The sequence below is a fragment of the Penicillium crustosum genome (assembly GCF_028827405.1).
Source record: "Penicillium crustosum strain IBT 35664 chromosome Unknown utg000001l_segment0_segment0, whole genome shotgun sequence".
In the NCBI taxonomy this organism is placed as follows: Eukaryota; Fungi; Ascomycota; class Eurotiomycetes; order Eurotiales; family Aspergillaceae; genus Penicillium; species Penicillium crustosum.
Genome location: NW_026623122.1, coordinates 8,755,425 through 8,772,811, shown reverse-complemented (window position 1 = coordinate 8,772,811; position 17,387 = coordinate 8,755,425). Strand labels below are relative to the sequence as shown.

The 17,387-nt window shown below is 46.8% G+C and overlaps 8 protein-coding genes across 8 annotated transcripts; 7 read left to right on the top strand and 1 right to left on the bottom strand.

Moving 5' to 3' along the window:
- Positions 1-119: 119 nt before the first annotated feature.
- Positions 120-2,193, top strand: N7487_003249 (Zn(II)2Cys6 transcription factor; the record flags this gene model as incomplete). The annotated part of the gene is made up of 2 exons (XM_056870996.1): positions 120-569; positions 631-2,193. The coding sequence occupies 2 exons, from the start codon at positions 120-122 to the stop codon at positions 2,191-2,193; spliced, it is 2,013 nt and encodes a 670-aa protein (XP_056735780.1).
- A 266-nt stretch (positions 2,194-2,459) lies between these two features.
- On the top strand, positions 2,460-3,045 carry N7487_003248 (uncharacterized protein; the record flags this gene model as incomplete). The annotated part of the gene is made up of 2 exons (XM_056870995.1): positions 2,460-2,645; positions 2,695-3,045. Coding segments are annotated over 2 exons (537 nt in total), but the record flags the coding sequence as incomplete, so codon positions are not given.
- A 927-nt stretch (positions 3,046-3,972) lies between these two features.
- gua1 (GMP synthase (glutamine-hydrolyzing)) lies at positions 3,973-6,975 on the top strand (the record flags this gene model as incomplete). Its single annotated transcript, XM_056870994.1, has 22 exons — positions 3,973-4,017; positions 4,157-4,180; positions 4,299-4,422; positions 4,474-4,506; positions 4,557-4,596; positions 4,658-4,666; positions 4,724-4,788; positions 4,842-4,966; positions 5,016-5,088; positions 5,201-5,229; positions 5,278-5,665; positions 5,715-5,746; positions 5,795-5,871; positions 5,923-5,966; positions 6,042-6,070; positions 6,119-6,133; positions 6,193-6,204; positions 6,266-6,307; positions 6,358-6,531; positions 6,589-6,741; positions 6,817-6,875; positions 6,939-6,975. The coding sequence occupies 22 exons, from the start codon at positions 3,973-3,975 to the stop codon at positions 6,973-6,975; spliced, it is 1,629 nt and encodes a 542-aa protein (XP_056735778.1).
- A 242-nt stretch (positions 6,976-7,217) lies between these two features.
- Positions 7,218-7,610, top strand: N7487_003246 (uncharacterized protein; the record flags this gene model as incomplete). Its single annotated transcript, XM_056870993.1, has 1 exon — positions 7,218-7,610. One exon carries the CDS (start codon positions 7,218-7,220, stop codon positions 7,608-7,610), a length of 393 nt encoding a protein of 130 aa, XP_056735777.1.
- A 1,514-nt stretch (positions 7,611-9,124) lies between these two features.
- On the top strand, positions 9,125-10,357 carry N7487_003245 (FAD-dependent oxidoreductase; the record flags this gene model as incomplete). The annotated part of the gene is made up of 1 exon (XM_056870992.1): positions 9,125-10,357. The coding sequence occupies one exon, from the start codon at positions 9,125-9,127 to the stop codon at positions 10,355-10,357; it is 1,233 nt and encodes a 410-aa protein (XP_056735776.1).
- Positions 10,358-11,776: 1,419 nt separating this feature from the next.
- On the top strand, positions 11,777-13,069 carry N7487_003244 (uncharacterized protein; the record flags this gene model as incomplete). Its single annotated transcript, XM_056870991.1, has 5 exons — positions 11,777-11,814; positions 11,962-12,089; positions 12,141-12,798; positions 12,853-12,939; positions 13,000-13,069. 5 exons carry the CDS (start codon positions 11,777-11,779, stop codon positions 13,067-13,069), a joined length of 981 nt encoding a protein of 326 aa, XP_056735775.1.
- Positions 13,070-14,782: 1,713 nt separating this feature from the next.
- On the top strand, positions 14,783-15,646 carry N7487_003243 (uncharacterized protein; the record flags this gene model as incomplete). Its single annotated transcript, XM_056870990.1, has 1 exon — positions 14,783-15,646. The coding sequence occupies one exon, from the start codon at positions 14,783-14,785 to the stop codon at positions 15,644-15,646; it is 864 nt and encodes a 287-aa protein (XP_056735774.1).
- A 314-nt stretch (positions 15,647-15,960) lies between these two features.
- Positions 15,961-16,702, bottom strand: N7487_003242 (uncharacterized protein; the record flags this gene model as incomplete). Its single annotated transcript, XM_056870989.1, has 2 exons — positions 15,961-16,567; positions 16,629-16,702. 2 exons carry the CDS (start codon positions 16,700-16,702, stop codon positions 15,961-15,963), a joined length of 681 nt encoding a protein of 226 aa, XP_056735773.1.
- Positions 16,703-17,387: the final 685 nt, after the last annotated feature.

The following is a 17,387-nucleotide window of genomic DNA, read 5'->3' as shown; positions in this document are numbered from 1 at the left end:
TATTTTGCTGAATCATCATCGGGCGGTAAATTAAGGCCGACGCGACTCCACCACATCTAATCATTGGCCACCCCAAGGCCTACACCTACTTTGCACCGGAACCTAACGTCTTTCGGATCATGGCGACAATTTCGAGCCTGGATGGGGCAGCAGTTCGGAAAAATGAGCCGCAAACCCGCAGCTGTCAAAAATGTAACCAGCGAAAAACGCGCTGTAGCAAAACGCTGCCCTGCGCCAGCTGTGTCAAGCTAGGGATGGAATGCGTGTTTCCTCCTCCAGGTCGCGCGCCACGGAGGAAAAAGCGAGCGTTGAAAGCCGAGCTGGTGTCACGTGTGCAAGATCTTGAGCTACAGCTGCAGATAGCCAATCGAAGAATGACCAATATCGATTCGAATAACGAAGAAACACTCCGTTCCCGCAGTAGCGCCTCCCCGGATCTTCTTTCTCGGGATAGCTCATTGAGCGGCAGGCTTGTGAATGTTCAGGATAGAAAATTTGGTCAATTGATTGTCGACGGCGACACCAGTCGATATGTGAACCATGAGGCACTTGTGAGCTTTCAAAAAGAGGTTTGTTTTGGACTTCTTGGTGTCACTTTCAGCTGATTGACTGTATGGATCTCGCTTCAAGATCAAAACTAGCAGATGTCGACAAAGCGCATCCCCAAATGAGCCAGAGTTAAATGAGAACCCCAACACATTTCTCTTCGGGTTCCGTTCAGTCGCCTACAATCTTCACGATTTACACCCGTCGCCAGTCACTAGTTTAGCCCTATGGGATGTTTATGAGAGAAATGTTGCCCCGCTCGTCTTGATTCTCCACAGGCCGAGCATTCGTAAACTAATCGGCAAAGCAGCAACCAACGCAGACTTCCTTGATCCTAGCTCTGAAGCGCTTGTATTTGCAGTGTATTTTGCGGCCGTCACGAGCATGGAGCCCGAGGAGTGTCGTGATCAGCTAGGAGAAGATCACCAATCTGTCTTGCAGCACTACCGCTTTGCGACAGAGCAGGCCCTTGCCCGTGCAGACTTTCTACATGCCAAACAACTTACCATTGTACAGGCCGCAGTACTGTTCTTGATCGCTAGATGGCGATCTGGTGATGTACGATTTGTCTGGGCCATGACAGCAGTAGTATTAAGGCTTGCACAGGGATTGGGCCTACACAGAGATGGAACAAAGCTTGGGATTGAGCCTTTTGATACGGAAATGCGCCGTCGATTATGGTGGCACATTTACTTGTTGGATATACAGACCTCGGAGCATCAAGCTACAACTCCCCAGATTTTTGAAGGAACCTACGATACCGAGCTGCCATTGAATACCGATGATAGCGACCTGTCCCCCGAATCGGAAGAGCCTTTCATGGGGAGAACGGGATTTACTGAAACAACTTTCTTCCTGATTCGGTGCGAGTTCAACATGAGGTATCGTCAATTAATGCACGGCTCGAGCCCAAAGCTCAGCTCAAATCAATTAACAATTGAGGACACGACTACTGCACTCTATGAGCTTAACACATTCATCGAGAACCAATGGCTTCGATTCTGCGACCGTACTATCCCCATTCAGTGGGTCGCTGCCACGGTTACCCGGGTTGCCCTGGCGCGGTTATGGTTGACCGCCCATTTAAGTCTACAACGAACGGGCGAATTGAGCACCAAAGTCTGGCAGCAACGTCGCGAGGTTCTTTTCCAGACGGCCATTGAAATATTGGGATTTGCACATCTTCTCGAAAGTAGCGAGGAGACAAGACAATGGTCATGGATGTTCCAAATGTATCGCCAGTGGCATGCTTTTGCCTTCATTCTGTCCGAGCTTTGCGTTCGCCCCCCGTCTGCCCTTGCAGATCGTGCGTGGACAATCGCAATCCTCACGTATCAATGGTGGCAACGTGATGGGCCACCGAAGGGGTGGGTTCTTTGGGAGCCGCTTTCTCATCTCATCCAGCGTGTTGCTACAACGCGTGACAACCAACAACATACTTCCCAGATTGAGGTATCCGAAGATCAAATCCAGGAGACCCATTTTTCGTTCCCTGCAGATTCATTGCGTATTGCCTCGATCTGGACTTCGCAGGATCTAGAACCATCAACAACAGAGACATCGTTAAACCAGGAAGCTGGCCCTTCATCTATGGACATTTACAGGGAAACAATAGTAGATACAAGTCTGCACCGAGGTGATGATTGAAATTTAAGGGAAACTAAACATATGTTTGAATCATCTTGCTGCTACCATATTGGTATTTCTCGACTATTCTAATGGCAATGTGTGGCCATCCGCGCGGCATTTGGACCAGAAAATTTCAACCCCTAGACATCAACTAATAGAGCTGATTCTGGAGGCTAAGGGGGCTCTGTTTCTTAATAAAAGGCTCCAATCCACATCCCTCCGCTGTCTTTTTCCAAACCGCACGGCTTATACTCTATAACTATGAGTGCAATTCTCACCACAGACACTACCGGCAAACAAGGAGGCTGGCTGATCAAAAGGCCCCAATCCCTAGTCTAGATCGGCACAAAAGTTACTCAAATTGTTCCACTATCAACATTGTTCAAGAAGACCTGGACCGGCCCTATGAGCTATTCAAGAAATCCCGTTCTCTAGCCTCGAAGCCGATATGGAGCGTTTTCAGCGTTTGGGTATTTTTTAACCTTTCTAATTCATATGTAACGCCGGGACGAGTAACAGTCAACTCTCAACTCCGAGGCTGCGATTGGCGATGGTGCATTGGAGGAACGCCAAGGAATATCCCTGTTTCACGAAGCACTCAAGCGCAATGCGGAGCACTTTATCTACTCTTCTGTGGACCGCGACGGTGCTAAATCCATCAACAACTCGACCAACATTCTGCACTTCATACAAAAACACCGTATCGAGCATCATCTTCTAAAAAGGAGCAAGGATTTAACTTTGACATGGAAGATACTCCGGCCATCTGCATTTTACGAGAACCTCGCACCAGACATTGCTGGCTGTCGCCGTGGAGGTGTTTTTGAATCCGGAGACGTATCGAGGCCGTACGCTCTCGCTGGCCGGTGATGAGCTGACCTATAATAAGTTGGCACGGATATTCTAGGAGACAACTGGTCGACCGCTACCGGCTACGTATATAAATTTTGGAGTTGGACTTACGGCTATGATTATGGATATGGGGTACATATTCAAATGGTTCCATAATGAAGGAAATAGAGCGGATATCCTAGTCTCAAGGATTCCCAAACGTGGTCAGAGACGGGAGCCAGTTCATACAGTGAGGATTGGGCTAGATCTTCGTGATCTAATACACGATAGATATATATAATATACATTCGTTTCCCCGTTCAAAAGCAATAATTTCAATAGTCACATAGATATAGATAATACGGCACGTGCGCTACGTTCCTCTAGTAGTCCTTTCGAGGCGTATTTTTATAATTAAATAAATCAAAGTATCTTCTTCTTTAATTGCTGACCTCTTAAATTGCACCTCCCACACCGTAGATGCAAAGTCGACGGGTTCTTACATTAACCATTGTTCGTCGGGACCTCAACCCTGGAAGCACATACATATTAGGCAAGATCTGTGCCCGCAATGTTGCATGACTATTGCATGAATACAAGTAAGAATTACTAGGGGCCCACAGGGCCAGATGATGATGATGATGGATTGGCAAAGTGGATGCTTGCTTGAGGAACAATATTGACTAGTTAGGAGGGGTTTCCTCTATAGGACAACCCCTAGACCGCCTTCTAGTTCTGCCATACCAACCAGGCCAGACCGCCCTCGAAAAGACCCCCGGATTGAGGGGTGAGGGGCGTTGCTACGGGTACTGCCGTTCTAAAAAATGTTTCTCGAATCACAAGTCATTATTTAAAGGGCGGTATCCTATTCCGGAGGCGGTAAATGTACCATCTAGTTTTTTTCTTTCCTATCTCTGACTTTGTGAACCCCGCCAATCCCCTCGATACGCCGAAACCACGATCATAATGGCTCCTAACGTCACAGACGAAGCGCCTCACAACAGCTTTGACGTACGTACCATCATCATCCCACGGAGAGCTAAAATGGCAAGCTTTGAAACTCACTTGTCCTTGCTCTCCAACTTCCTTCTATCACTGTGCAGCCGCAATCGATTTTAAAGAAAGGATTGGCTAACACTCAATTTTCTAGACTATACTCGTTCTCGATTTCGGCGTATGTATCGGATATCCCCTCTGCCCCTCTTTCGGTCCCTTCCAGATAACGGAGCTTCATTACTACTGCCTGGCTCCTGAAACCTCGTCCAATGGCAAATGCTGACTCATTGTCAAAGTCTCAAACCAGCCACCTTATCCTACGTCGACTTCGGGCTATTGGCGTCTTCGCTGAGCTGCTTCCATGCACCACTAAGATCGCTGATCTGACATGGAAGCCTAAAGGAATTGTGTTCTCTGGAGGTATGAAGTCATGGCTGCATTGTTTGTGCCCAGGTTTGACTCAGATAATAGGTCCTGCTTCTGTCTACGACGAGGGCTCGCCCCGTAAGGTTTTCCTCCTCTAAACGTCCGGTTGTGTATACTTATTTGTGCAGATGTTGACCCCGCTGTTTTTGACCTTGGTGTACCCATTCTGTGAGTGTGCTTTCTGCCTTTTGTTCGCTCAATTTTGAATCAACTAACGCGCGATTTATAGGGGTATTTGGTATGGCTTGCTTTCGCACACTCCGGCATAAAATCGGCACTAATCATATTCATCTAGCTATGGCTGCCAGGAGATCGCATGGAGAATCAACTCGACCAATGTTGCCCGCGGAGAGGCACGAGGTTTGCAACCTTTAAAATGCTATCTGAAATCAATTCTGACACTTTCCTCACAGAGTATGGTCACGCCGACGTCAAAATCACTAAGGTTAATAGTAATGTCGACCGGCTTTTCGCTGGTTTGGGCGATGAGATTCCTGTGTTCATGTCCCACTACGACAAGCTAGTTAGCTTGCCTACGGTTAGTGAAGTATATTCTTTTCCGGGCCTCTTTTTATTAACTTCAATAGGATTTTGTGGTCATTGGTGCCACTAAGAACTCCGAATACGCTAGCATCGCGCACAAGGAGAAGCCGATCTTTGGTTCGTTTCCCCTTTAAGCTGTCTTTCCTTGGCTTTTTGTCGGTTTCTTTCGGTTTTTTTTTTTCGGGTGTTTTTCTTAGGGCCAAGCAAGATTCTAACGTTAGAAATTTAGGTGTGCAATTCCACCCCGAATTAGAACACGTTCGTCACTTGAACCCCTGACACTACAACCTCTCTAACATTGTTTAGACACCCCGCGGAACCGATATCCTTCGCAACTTCAGTGTTGATGTCTGTGGAGCTCAACCAAACTGGAAAATGGGCGACTTCGCCGAGCTCGAGATCGCTCGTATTCGAGAGCTTGTTGGCGATCGAGCGCTCGTACTCGGGGCCGTTAGCGGCGGAGTTGATAGTACTGTTGGAGCGGCCCTAATGCGTGAGGCTATTGGAGATCGCTTCAAAGCCATCCTCGTCGACACCGGATGCATGCGTCTGAATGAGTGCGAGGCGGTCAAGGTTAACCTCGGCAAGCACCTCGGTATTAACCTCACAGTTGTTGAGGCTGGCGACCTGTTCATGAGCCGTCTTGCGGGCGTTTCTGATCCTGAAAAGAAGCGGAAAATCATTGGGTCCACTTGTGGGTATTTTGTCATTATGGCTTTGTGATATGGCACTGACAATCGAAGTTATCGATCTGTTCGAGAAAGAGGCTATCAGGGTACGTTTAACCTTTTCCAAGAGACTTTCACTGGCTAACAACACCAAGATCGAGCAAGAAGCAGAGAACACCCCTAACTCCGGAAAGGTGGAATTCTTCCTCCAAGGCACATTATACCCCGACGTGTAAGTCGTTTTAATCTAACTGCCAGGTCCAAAAAAACTAATCCCATTTAGTATCGAATCGTTGAGCTTCCGCGGCCCTTCGGCCACTATTAAGAGTAAGTAGACCAAGAGAACAGAAGACTGCCCACAACGTATCAAAAAGAAGCGTACAAAATCTGACCTGACAATAGCTCACCACAACGTTGGCGGTTTGCCTGAGGTAAGCAATACCACCTTCCTAAAAGTATCTCAACTAACCAGCATATAGCGGATGATGAACGGCGTAAGTCCATGTGGCCTGGTATCGTTTGATTTACTTACTGACAAGCATGGCTCGTTCAGCAAGGCCTGCGTGTAAGTTTACTTCCTATCTATCTCTTCATTAACGCAAAGGCTAACAGGACTTCTATCATAGTTGATTGAGCCGCTCAGACTTTTGTTCAAGGATGAAGTTAGGGTATGCTAATCCTTGCATTGAATGGTATCTTCAATTACTAAGTTGTATAGGCAATTGGTCGCAAGCTCGGCATTCACGAGTCGTTGGTCAACCGTCACCCCTTCCCGGGCCCTGGTATCGCCATTCGTATCCTCGGTGACGTTACCAAGGAACGAGTGGAGATTGCCCGCAAGGCCGACCACATTTTCATCACCAAGATCAAGGAGGCCGGTCTTTACGACAAGGTAAGTCGAGCTAGTCATAAAAGGGAGGACGGGTACAAGCTAACTTTTTTCTCCTAGATCTCCCAAGCCTTCGCCGGTCTCGATACTAATCGCAGTGTTGGTGTCTTTGGTGATCAGCGAGTTTGGGGTTACATCATCATTCTCCGTGCCGTTGGCACTAAAGATTTCATGAGCGCAGACGTGTTTGACTTTGATAACGCCTTCCTCAAGGTGAGAACCCCATCCTCATACTCCTAAACCGCTAGTACTCTTTCCATCCTACATTTACTAACCTGTCTACTCCAGGACGTATCGCGCACCATTTGCAACCAGGTCGAGGGTGTTGCCCGTGTTGTCTATGATTTGTAAGTAGAAGACTTTGCCCACCTCTATTACTCTTGAGCCTCAAGCTAACCTCGCCTTTCTAGAACCTCGAAGCCCCCTGGCACTATTGAGCTCGAATAGGCGACAGAGTGAAGCTGAACAGAACATAGATCACTTGTGTTGCGGAGAAGAGAAGGGAACGCGAATCAGACGATGTGATTGAGACCAAAATGCATAGAAACGAACTGGAGGTGAAACTCTGCAATATAGTCAGCCATAGAAATTGGAATTGATGGCGTTTTGAGACTACCAGAAAGACACATAGAATGAGATGAGTGATAGAATCAATCATGATATTGTATGAAACCCGCCCCCCGAGAACCATGTACAATTGGTGGGCGAGTGCAACTAATCAATTCGTGTTGCCCGGGTGTATGCAGCGGTCATCTACCTACGGAAACGTCCTCATCAAGCTCATCCCTTCTCTTCAACCCACGGTCTGTCGCACTGAGCTTGATCCTCAGTACATCGGTCGCAGTCCCATCTTCCTCCTTTCATTCCCCCTCTCAAGCGAGAGCAAGGCATGCCGAGATCCTGGCAGTGGCCACACTTTCCTTTGCAACGATCCTCGTGCCATTGAAGTCGGCGTTCTAACCACATCGTGCCGCAGTGCTTGCACGGTTGTTCCGTCGTGTCGAGTATATCGGCGTGAGACGAGCCGATACATTAACCGTGTCCTGGCAGCGATCGCATGTCGCGAACTCAACTATGGCTAGATTGTTGTGAGTGAAATCAGCGCACTCACACTGGAGTGTGTCACAGCGGTCACAGCAGCCTTTCTGTCCTTGCCAGACGCATGGTACATTAGCTTTCCTACACTCGCTGCACCTGCCTTTGCAACGGCGTAGATGATCCGGCATTCTGTTAGGCCCAATCATGCTTCCACAACGATCACACGCCCGAGAGGCTGACTCGGCGTCCTGTTGGTGACTAAATTCACAGCATGTTGATTTGCGTTCCCTGCAGAACTTGCAGCTCGCTGTGCCACCCTTCGGCCTAATACAACTTACTTCTGCTGACTGGCATTCTTGGCACCTCCCTGCACAACCCTCCACATGGCGTCGGTAATTTGATTTTAGTATTGGCGCTCCGCACCGCTCCCAATCTTTGCGCGGGCTATCAGCCTCCAGATAGTGGCTGAATGCGGGTACGACAAGATCGTGTCAAACCGGAGGTCACCCGCTACGTGGTCAACTTTATGCACCGAACAGGTCTCCTCCAGCAGTTTCAACACGTTGGGATCGAGGACGACGACAAAGAACCAACAGGCCTCGCGGCAATGGATCTAGATGTGGAAGACGATGGGTATTAGCCAATGACGAGAACGATGCTGTGACACGAGAACTCAGCCAAAGTCGACAAACATCAATTGAAAATGAGACAGGGGAGAGAGCAGAGAAGTGAGAGAAGTGAGAGATAGAAGGTGGAGGGCGCACTCCATGACTATCATTATGGGTTGATTTCATTATGGGTTGATTTCTTATGTATGGGTTTGATTTATGGGAATGGGCTCGTTCCACACTCTTTATAGATTTGTCTCTATATATACATACTCTCTGGGAGAGATCCCGCTCTGCGTTTGGCTTGGGGTTCTTGCTTCAGCTGGATGAAGTGCCTGCATAGTCATACGCAACTAGTTAGACTGCAATAGCTTAGTTGAACTTTGATTTATTGATTGATTGAACTAGCTTCATGGAGTCAAAGCCCACAGAGGTCTTCCCTATACCCACCGGTGAATCTAACTTCTGGTCGTGGTCTACCGTATTCAAAGTAAAACGAAGGGGAATTTTAAAACTCCTAAAATGCAGTTCGATTTTATCTGGTATCAGAATTCTCCGCATGTTTATACTGCTTAGGGCTCATTTAGGGGCCTATTAACCCGCACAAGCCCATAGCTCATAGGTGGGCCCGGGTTGGGTTTTGGCTCTGCGGAGGTCTACACAGGCCCAACGACGGTGATTTTATTGCTTTACAAAAATAACACATAAAAAGTCTTTCACCGAACATAAAAATTTTATTCGAAAAATTCCCGGAGGTAAGAGCATGGCAGGAGTTCGGAGCTCCCCCATTCAGTTGATTTGCATCACCGTCCCGATGTGTACATCTCCGAGCGAAAGATTACCACCGAATGCACGCAACTCCGAGCCGGCCCCATAAGGCCGAGAGCTAACGTATTATTTATACCATCCGCTTATGCACAATAGGGCTCAGTAATTATAACCCTTTAAAGATGGATTCCTTCCCCAAGATTGCCGTCATCGGCGGAGGACCTGCTGGTCTGACGCTAGCAAATATTTTGCAGAAGAATAGCATCCCTTTTTCGCTCTTCGAACATGATGCATCCCCGAACGAGCGGAACCAAGGAGGTACTCTTGATCTACATCCAAAGGCAGGTCAGGCTGCACTCCGCGAAGCCGGTCTATGGGATGCATTTATCCAGCATGCACGGCCCGAAAGTGATGTTCTCAAAGTGGTCAAGCAAGATGGCGTGGTTCTCTGGGATGGAAACACGTCGCAACCACCTGTACAAAATGAAAAAAGTATGTCTCATCGACCGGAAATCGACCGTGGAAAATTAAAGGATATCCTTCTCGAAAATCTGGATGGAGAGAACGTACATTATGACAAAACACTCACCAGCGTTGTTTCCGGCGGACGAACCGATACCTGGAACTTGCATTTCCGTGATGGATCCGTGGAGAAGGACTTTGATCTCATCGTGGGCGCAGAAGGGGCTTGGTCGCATACGCGCAATCTGCTTACCGATGTTGAGCCATTTTACTCGGGAATCACAGCGATTGAGTTGTGGGCGCTGGACGTCAACCAGAACCACCCCTGGATGGGAGATTACGTCGGCCGTGGAAGCCTGTTTTCCTTCGATGCAGACAGAGCCATCCAAATTCAGAGGATAGGGGATGGTAGCATCCGGACCTACGCATGTCTCAAGGTGCCGGAGGGGTTTACCAAGGACTGCGGCATTGATTGGACACAGCCTGATATTGCCCGCAAAGAATTGGTGGAACGGTACTACAACGATTCTGCAAATAAGTTGAAGCGAATGATTTTGGAAAGTACCGACAAATTGATTCCGCGCCCACTTTACATGCTTCCAGTTGGAATCAAATGGGATCCACGACCTGGGGTGACTCTCCTGGGGGATGCCGCTCATTTGATGACACCATTTGCTGGAGTTGGAGTGAATGCAGCCATGCTTGACGCACTGGAACTTGGTAATACCCTTGTATCTTTGAAAATGGGCAAATTTCCATCACTGAACAAGGCTATTGAGAAATACGAGCGCGAGCTGTTTCCTCGTGGACAGAAATTTGCCCAGAAGACAGTGAATAACATGGAAACACACTTCAGTGCGAATGGATGTAATCGCCTGGTATGGCGATTGAGGCTTGGGTACGGATTTCTAACCATTGCAAATGCAGTCAGCAGATGGATCCCTGGTTTTTGATTCTATTCATGTTCTGTTCTGATGCGAATATTACAGTACCTTCGGCTATACACAGCCTCCATATATTAGTTAAATGTTAAATAAAACTGATGTTCTAGCGGACTATTTCTCGAGATTGAGTTCCTTGTTTTAATTATCATCCAAAGGCATAGTCTCTTCGCCTATCTAACTGGATAAGAGGACGAAGTGATGGGTTGCACCGATTAAGTGAGCCATCTCTTGTAAAGATTTGCCTTCTAGGGACTCTTCTTGAAATTGGCCGAGGGCCGTTCGAAGTGGATGCATTCTCAGAACAAGCGGATTTGGCTCCATATAAATTGGGTAAGATTTGTAAACACCTTGTGTTGTAGATGTGCAGTGATAAAGTTTGAAATTCCTATAGGTATGGTGAGACATTGATTTATATGGTTTTAAAACCTTCATTTTTTTTACTTATACACCATCCCAAAATTGGAGTTATACAAATTTTGTATGGCATGAAAAGCATCATTTTTAGGACCATGACGCAAAGTTATTCTGCGCCGAATGGGCTACGACATAGTGTACACTATGCATAGAGCGGCCTAAAAGCGGTCTAAAATCTGGCAGGATTCAGAGATAACTAAGGCCAAGATAAGGCACCAAGGCATCGAGCGCTATAAACGGTCGTGGCGTATAAGAGACGCGTTTACGGATTTTATCAATGTAGATTGTACATACAAGCACCTAGTATTATAATTTTTTGTGCACTTGGTTTTTCAAACCGTTGTATCGGGCCTAGCTTGTCACTCAATTACTTCACCATATGTGTCAGTGTCAGTCTGAAGGGCGCTGTATGTTTCACATATTTTATTTGATTATTCATTTCCGGACCTCTACGGGAGAGAAGGCCGATATCGCGAGTAGGTTGACCATAGAAACGGTTCCTGATGGAGAGATAGGATATAGTAATAGACTATTTGACACATTTCTAATATTGCGACATGATGGCGTTTTACCAATAACGTGCTACTGGATGAATATCACTCTAAGCCACATATTTCCCCGCAGCTATAAGATCTAACAGTAATCCCATTTTCCCCGCTCATCAGCAGAAACAAAATGGGTAGCATAGCAACAACTACTTTTCCGGATCCCTTTCAGGGTGTCCCAGCGGCCCGAGCAGCAGGTAAATGATACAATTGATACGCATTCATGAACCCGAATTAAGAAAGCATATTTAGATGGCCTTGCAGCTCTCTCCCACAAGTTCCGAGCCGATACTGATCCCAACAGAACTGACCTCCTTGTGGGCGTGTACAAAACGGACGAAGGTAAAGCATACTTGCAGCCAAGTGTGAAAGAGGTATATATACCACTCCCCAAAGTTTAGCATTCTACACCCGAGATACATCGCTAAATGTTTGATATTCATATTACAGGCAAAGAACAGAATATTCAATGATCCTGATTGGCATCATGAGTATCGCCCTTCCGCTGTGGGTTCCCCGGGTTATAGGGACTTGAGTTCCAAGCTGCTTTTTGGGGCCGATAGTCGTCTTTTGCGTGAGAAAAGGTAAAGGAAGCGAGATATGCTCTTTACAAAACCTATCAAGAGCTGATCAAGAGCTGACTTCCTTTCTTAGAATAGTCTCAGCGCAAACTCTTGGCGCATGTGGAGGATGCCATGCTGGTGCAGTTCTATTGAAAAATCATTATGGACCCTGGAAGGAGAATGGAAACCCCGAGATTTTCCTTCCGACCGACTCGTGGTGTAAGTCGTCTCTTTTTAATACATACGGAAGTAATTCTGATCAGGTCCCAGTGAATCATCCTTTCGTATTCCAGTCTGCAGGAATTAAGACCAGTTTTCTGCCTTACTTTAACAGCAAGACAAACACCTTCGATTTTGAGAAGTTCTCTGACACCATCAAATCCTTGCCAACTCAATCCGTCATTCTTGTCCAGTCTGGAGCCCAGAACCCAACTGGATGTGATCCATCACCAGAACAGTGGCAAGAGCTAGCTTCCATCTTCTTAGAGCGTGGTCACTTGGCTTTCTTCGATGCCGCATACCCCGGATTTGCCTCAGGAGATATTGACGCGGACCTTGCAGGCGTTCGCTTGTTTGCTGAGAAGGAAATCCCGTTTGTTTTCGTCTCAACGTACGGAAAGTCCTTTGGGCTTTATAGCGAGCGCGTTGGAATTATCTCGGTTCTCGTTCCAAACGAGCAGGCGGGAAAGAATATTGAAGCGCAATTCAGTCTACTTGCAAGATCAGAGTCTGGCGCGCCACCCGATTTTGGGTCCAGGATTGTTGAAACAATTCTGTCAGATGAGGTTTTAGAGCGCCAATGGCGAGAGGAAGTGCGCGATATGGCAAACCAACTCAACAACCGTCGAGTTGCGCTAAGGGAAGCTTTGGAGAAGTTGGAAACACCAGGTAGCTGGAGGCATATCACTGAACAGAGGGGAATGTTTTCGTAAGTGTTATCAAGATCGGACTCAGGGGGGCTCTCCATGCTGACTTCCTTTAGATATGTTGGACTATCCGTCGAACAGGTCACTCTCCTCCGGGACAAGTACCATGTGTATCTTCAAGACTCTGGGAGAATCTCTATCGCGTATGTCTCATGAGCATATTTTGGGAGTACACATTAAGCTGACATGTTTCTTTCCTTTAGTGGGCTTAACAGCTCCAATATCGACCACACTGCTCGCAGTATCAGTGCTGTTGTTAAAGCTACGACTTAGGTGAACTTTAAAGGGTTTGTCCTACCGATTGAGCAATATAGACAAGAAAAAGGAAACTCGAAGGTAATATTTGCACTTATTAGTCATATCGTCAAAGGAGCGGGCACTGAAGTGTCGGATCCTTGTTTAGACTTAGAGAGCAAAGCCATACCCATCAGTTCTTTGAATAAGCATCATCTTGTTTTCTAGGATTCCAGTGCTTGTAATTTACAATCCAATGAAAGAGGTCGAAACCTCAATCGCAATTGCTTTCTACATAAATCTTTACTGATGCTTGACGGGAACTAGGAGAGACGGGCATAACTATGTGAATCACAGCGGAAACATCGCCAGCGCCGGCGATCCGAGCTCGAGATCCGGCAGTCACCAATAAAGGCATTGGAGCAGTTACTAAATGTTGTTTATGGGAGGAAAGAAAAGCTTCAAGCTATCTTAGGTCATAGAATGCCCCACTTCATAGATCGCGCGAGAACGACAAATTAAAGTCCGCAACTCATGTTGCTGTTAATTAAATAGTGCAGCGAGTTATGTCACAAATATCCCGGTGGATAAAACAGCTGCATTTCCAGATGAGCTGTTCATCGGCAAATTTCTGGGCTCATCAAAAGGGATTCTTGATCGCCCGGGGAGTATGAGAACATCAAATATCTCGGCAGCCATAAGAACACCGCCTCCCGGTGAGGCCCTGTTGATTTCGCCTACGAGACACCGGCTTTTCTCTGACAGCAATATGTCAGCCTATTTCCAATTTTTATTCTCAAAACCTGACCTTGAAGGCTTTAAATTGATGTAATAGAAAGCTGCTCATTTTCTATTTATCTAGTACAGGAAATGGATTAAAATACCAAGGCGTTCTGCTTTTTTTTTTTTTGCCTAACTACGTAGTTAATCATCTGGGTGCCTCGGGCCACTAAACACGTACTCGACCCACACACAGCGTTTGCATGCTTTCTTACTGCGGGTCAATGGTCCGAGTGACAGGCCTTCGCATAAACTTAGAGTCTGCCGTCAATATGAAATCTGCTCTTGATCCACTTGCACACACTCCGTGTTGTCAAGACCCTAGTTAGTATGTTGACTATCTGAAACTCGGTCAAACATACCAGTTGGACATGGAGTATACGGTAGCGGGTGCTCTCTTGTGGAAGTTGAACTGTAAAAAGGAAAAGGTTATCACAAGTATTCGATATTACACAATTCGTATGAATACTCAAATTCCCGAGGGCTTATCGGCACCCCCGGTCAAGGAAGATACACTCTAAGACTTCATCTGGATTTGGGATGGGTCGATTTCTGCTATATCCAGCTTCGGTATTCTTTGCGACAGATTTCTGTAAAATTATTGCATTATTCTCTCTGAGTTATGTACATATTATATGGTGAGAAATAGTGCGGCAAATAGTTTATCCCAATAGTAGCTTCAACAAGGAAGTCGCTGTGGACTTTGTCATTTCTGTTGCTGTGCATTCATCCATGAATGCCTGTGGCTTTATACACGATAAACCCTTTATCGCTCCTTCTTTATCATCGTTGTTTGTCTGGATTTCCTTTATAGGTTCGACTAGCTGTTCCACCAACACATAACTTGCACCACTCCCAATTCCGATGCCTCTAAGGTAATTTCATCAATCCAATTTTCATTCCTTTTATTTATCAATACTCCATGTTCGTACAGTTACTGCTATCCCTCCTCTTGTGAATTTTATCACCAAAATGGCTTCCATGGGCTTTGTTGAGCCAACCCTCCTCGACCTTGTCCCAGCTCTTATGGGCGAGTCCAACTTCTCTACATGGACTACATCACTCAAGTGGACCCTCGATTCGCGCGACCTTCGATATTACGAACTTCTCACTGGTGTCTGGAGTGAACCCCGAGAAATCGACCCCACACAGCCTACTCCCATCGAAGTTGAGGCTCGTATCCAGTGGGATACTGCCAGCCGTTATCTCCTCCCATTACTCAACGCCACCGTTCATGAGACGGTCAAGTTCTACATTCTCGATGCCAAGAATGCACGCACTGCATACGCCAACCTCCACCGCGCCTTTGCAGCCCGGTCTTACCAAGCCGGCTTCTCCAGTTTCCTCCGGTTTATTAACACAACGTACACTTGCAACCGGCCTCAGGCATTTGTCAACGAGTGGCGTATCGCCCTCGGCGAGCTCCAAGAGTGCAATTCAACGAAGCTCACGCCTCTTCTCATCTTTTACCATTTCCTGAACGCTGTCAGCGTCAACCCAGCTGTCCACCCATGGCTCGACAGCTTCCTCAATTCGAAGGTCTCTACCGACACAACTATTGAAGCAACCTTTGCGGACTTTGTCGTTTCTGAAGACCGTCGCCTCAACTCGCTCAATCAAGCTCACAACTTTACCTTTGGTAAGATTAATCATCTGCCGTTCTTTTGTGAGTTCCACAATCGCCAAGCCGGTCATTCCAGCGAGAACTGCTTCCGAAACCCGGCCAACCAATTCCCTTTGGATGAAATCGCCATGGCCCCCGCTATGGCCCCGGTTACGGCTCCTGTTCAGGATCCTGCTCAACGTACAGTTTCCGAAGATCCGCTTGCACAGTAAAACGGCATCTTCACCAGCGGGGTTCATTTGCAGGGTGTTTCTCGCAATTCTTACTCATACGGAGGGATAAGAACTGGATGGTCATACCACAACTCGGTTTTAGCAACAATCAACTCTTTTCACATGTTTCCATGCACTTTGATATCTTGTTTCTCATGGGTGTCTTGCATCCACGTATCGTAATAACTGCTTTTATATAACGAGAGCTGCTGAATAATTTTACGAGTTCCGCGTAGAGGCAAATCATTCATATAACAATTACCCGTGATGAATATACGGACTGGCAACCGTACTGTTCAGAATTTGTCAATGTTTCATCTATGCATAAACAACGATACCAACAATAAAGGAGCCACAAGAGCACCCCACAGAGTAGATCGAAGACTGTGCCCACGATTCGATGAATCCGCAATATTCAAGGAATTGTTCCCAAACCCAACAGTCCGTAGCCATGCCGGTTCTGTGGAATTGACATCGAGTATATCCGAATTATAAGCATCCAAAACACCACTAAAGCGGATTTGAATAGGACCTTGGATAGTTTCGGCAGAAAGCATGTCACCCCACCAATAGCGCGACACATTTGACCGCATGAATGGAGACGCTCTGAAATCCCCATCCATGGTCAGATTAGACGTGTGTGCATCAAAATCCACCGTCACATTCGGTAGAACGAACTCGTCCCAGCCTTCCGTATCCCACCATTCCGCTTGGGGGACGTTCATACTCCAATTACCGTATTCCTCGGATATGTTGCACGGAATCATGTCGATTTTCAAAGGCCAGGATGCGCTTCCGTCATATGGGGCTAGGTTGCTATGCATTTCCCCCGAAAGAGTAAACGAAGAGTTCGGATTTTTGGTTGTAGTCATATTGAAATGATCGGCGACGGTTTTATTCTCCTGGTGCTTCCATGTGAGGCTGGTCAAGTTAGGATTGTATCTGAAAGAAGAGGGAAATGGTATGGTTGTAGGGGACTCACAGTGACGACATGACGGGGTACATAAGAGGTGTGCCGCTGTAAAGCAGACCAATTTCATATGGCATGTCGGACATGTTGTGGTTCGGCGGAAATAGAATTAGCCATAGATTGACTGGATTTATGCCGGAGTTGTATGTGCCTCGCTGTGTGATTGCCAAGAGCGAGTCCCATTTCAGGATCGTGGTGCGGTTCCTGTGAGTCGGACACACTGTATCGTTTGATGAATATCCGATTGTGGGGTTCAGTTCGATTTCTGTGGTCCCGTTGTAGTAACTATGCATATTCAGTGAACTAGCTAGTGTGAATTGATGGATGAAACGTACGATCCAACCCAAGTATAAAGCTGATTGAGACCCGTGACATTGTTAGGCCGAAAATTTGACGATGGATTATAGTCCGGGTCATCTTTTGCGAGAACGGTTGATGCAAAAATCAGAACACAGATCCGCGAGACCCATCCCCGGATAAAAAGCATTTTAGGCGAATGGAAGTTAAGGGTAAAAGTTTAACGGAGGAAAGCAATAAGCGGAAATGTGGGGGTATAAGGCTGAATATAAGGGTTGGGAAATATTGCCCCTGACAAGGCACTAGTAGAGCTCCCAAGAGTTCCCTCGCATGAATTGGGCTTAATTTGAGCAAAGCAAGCTAGTGACCGATATTGACATGGTATTTGCTGTCTGACCACAAGACAATGCAACAACGCCTTGGTCCATTAAGTCTTGGCAAGGCGCGGATATCTTGGCAATTGGTTCCGCGCGG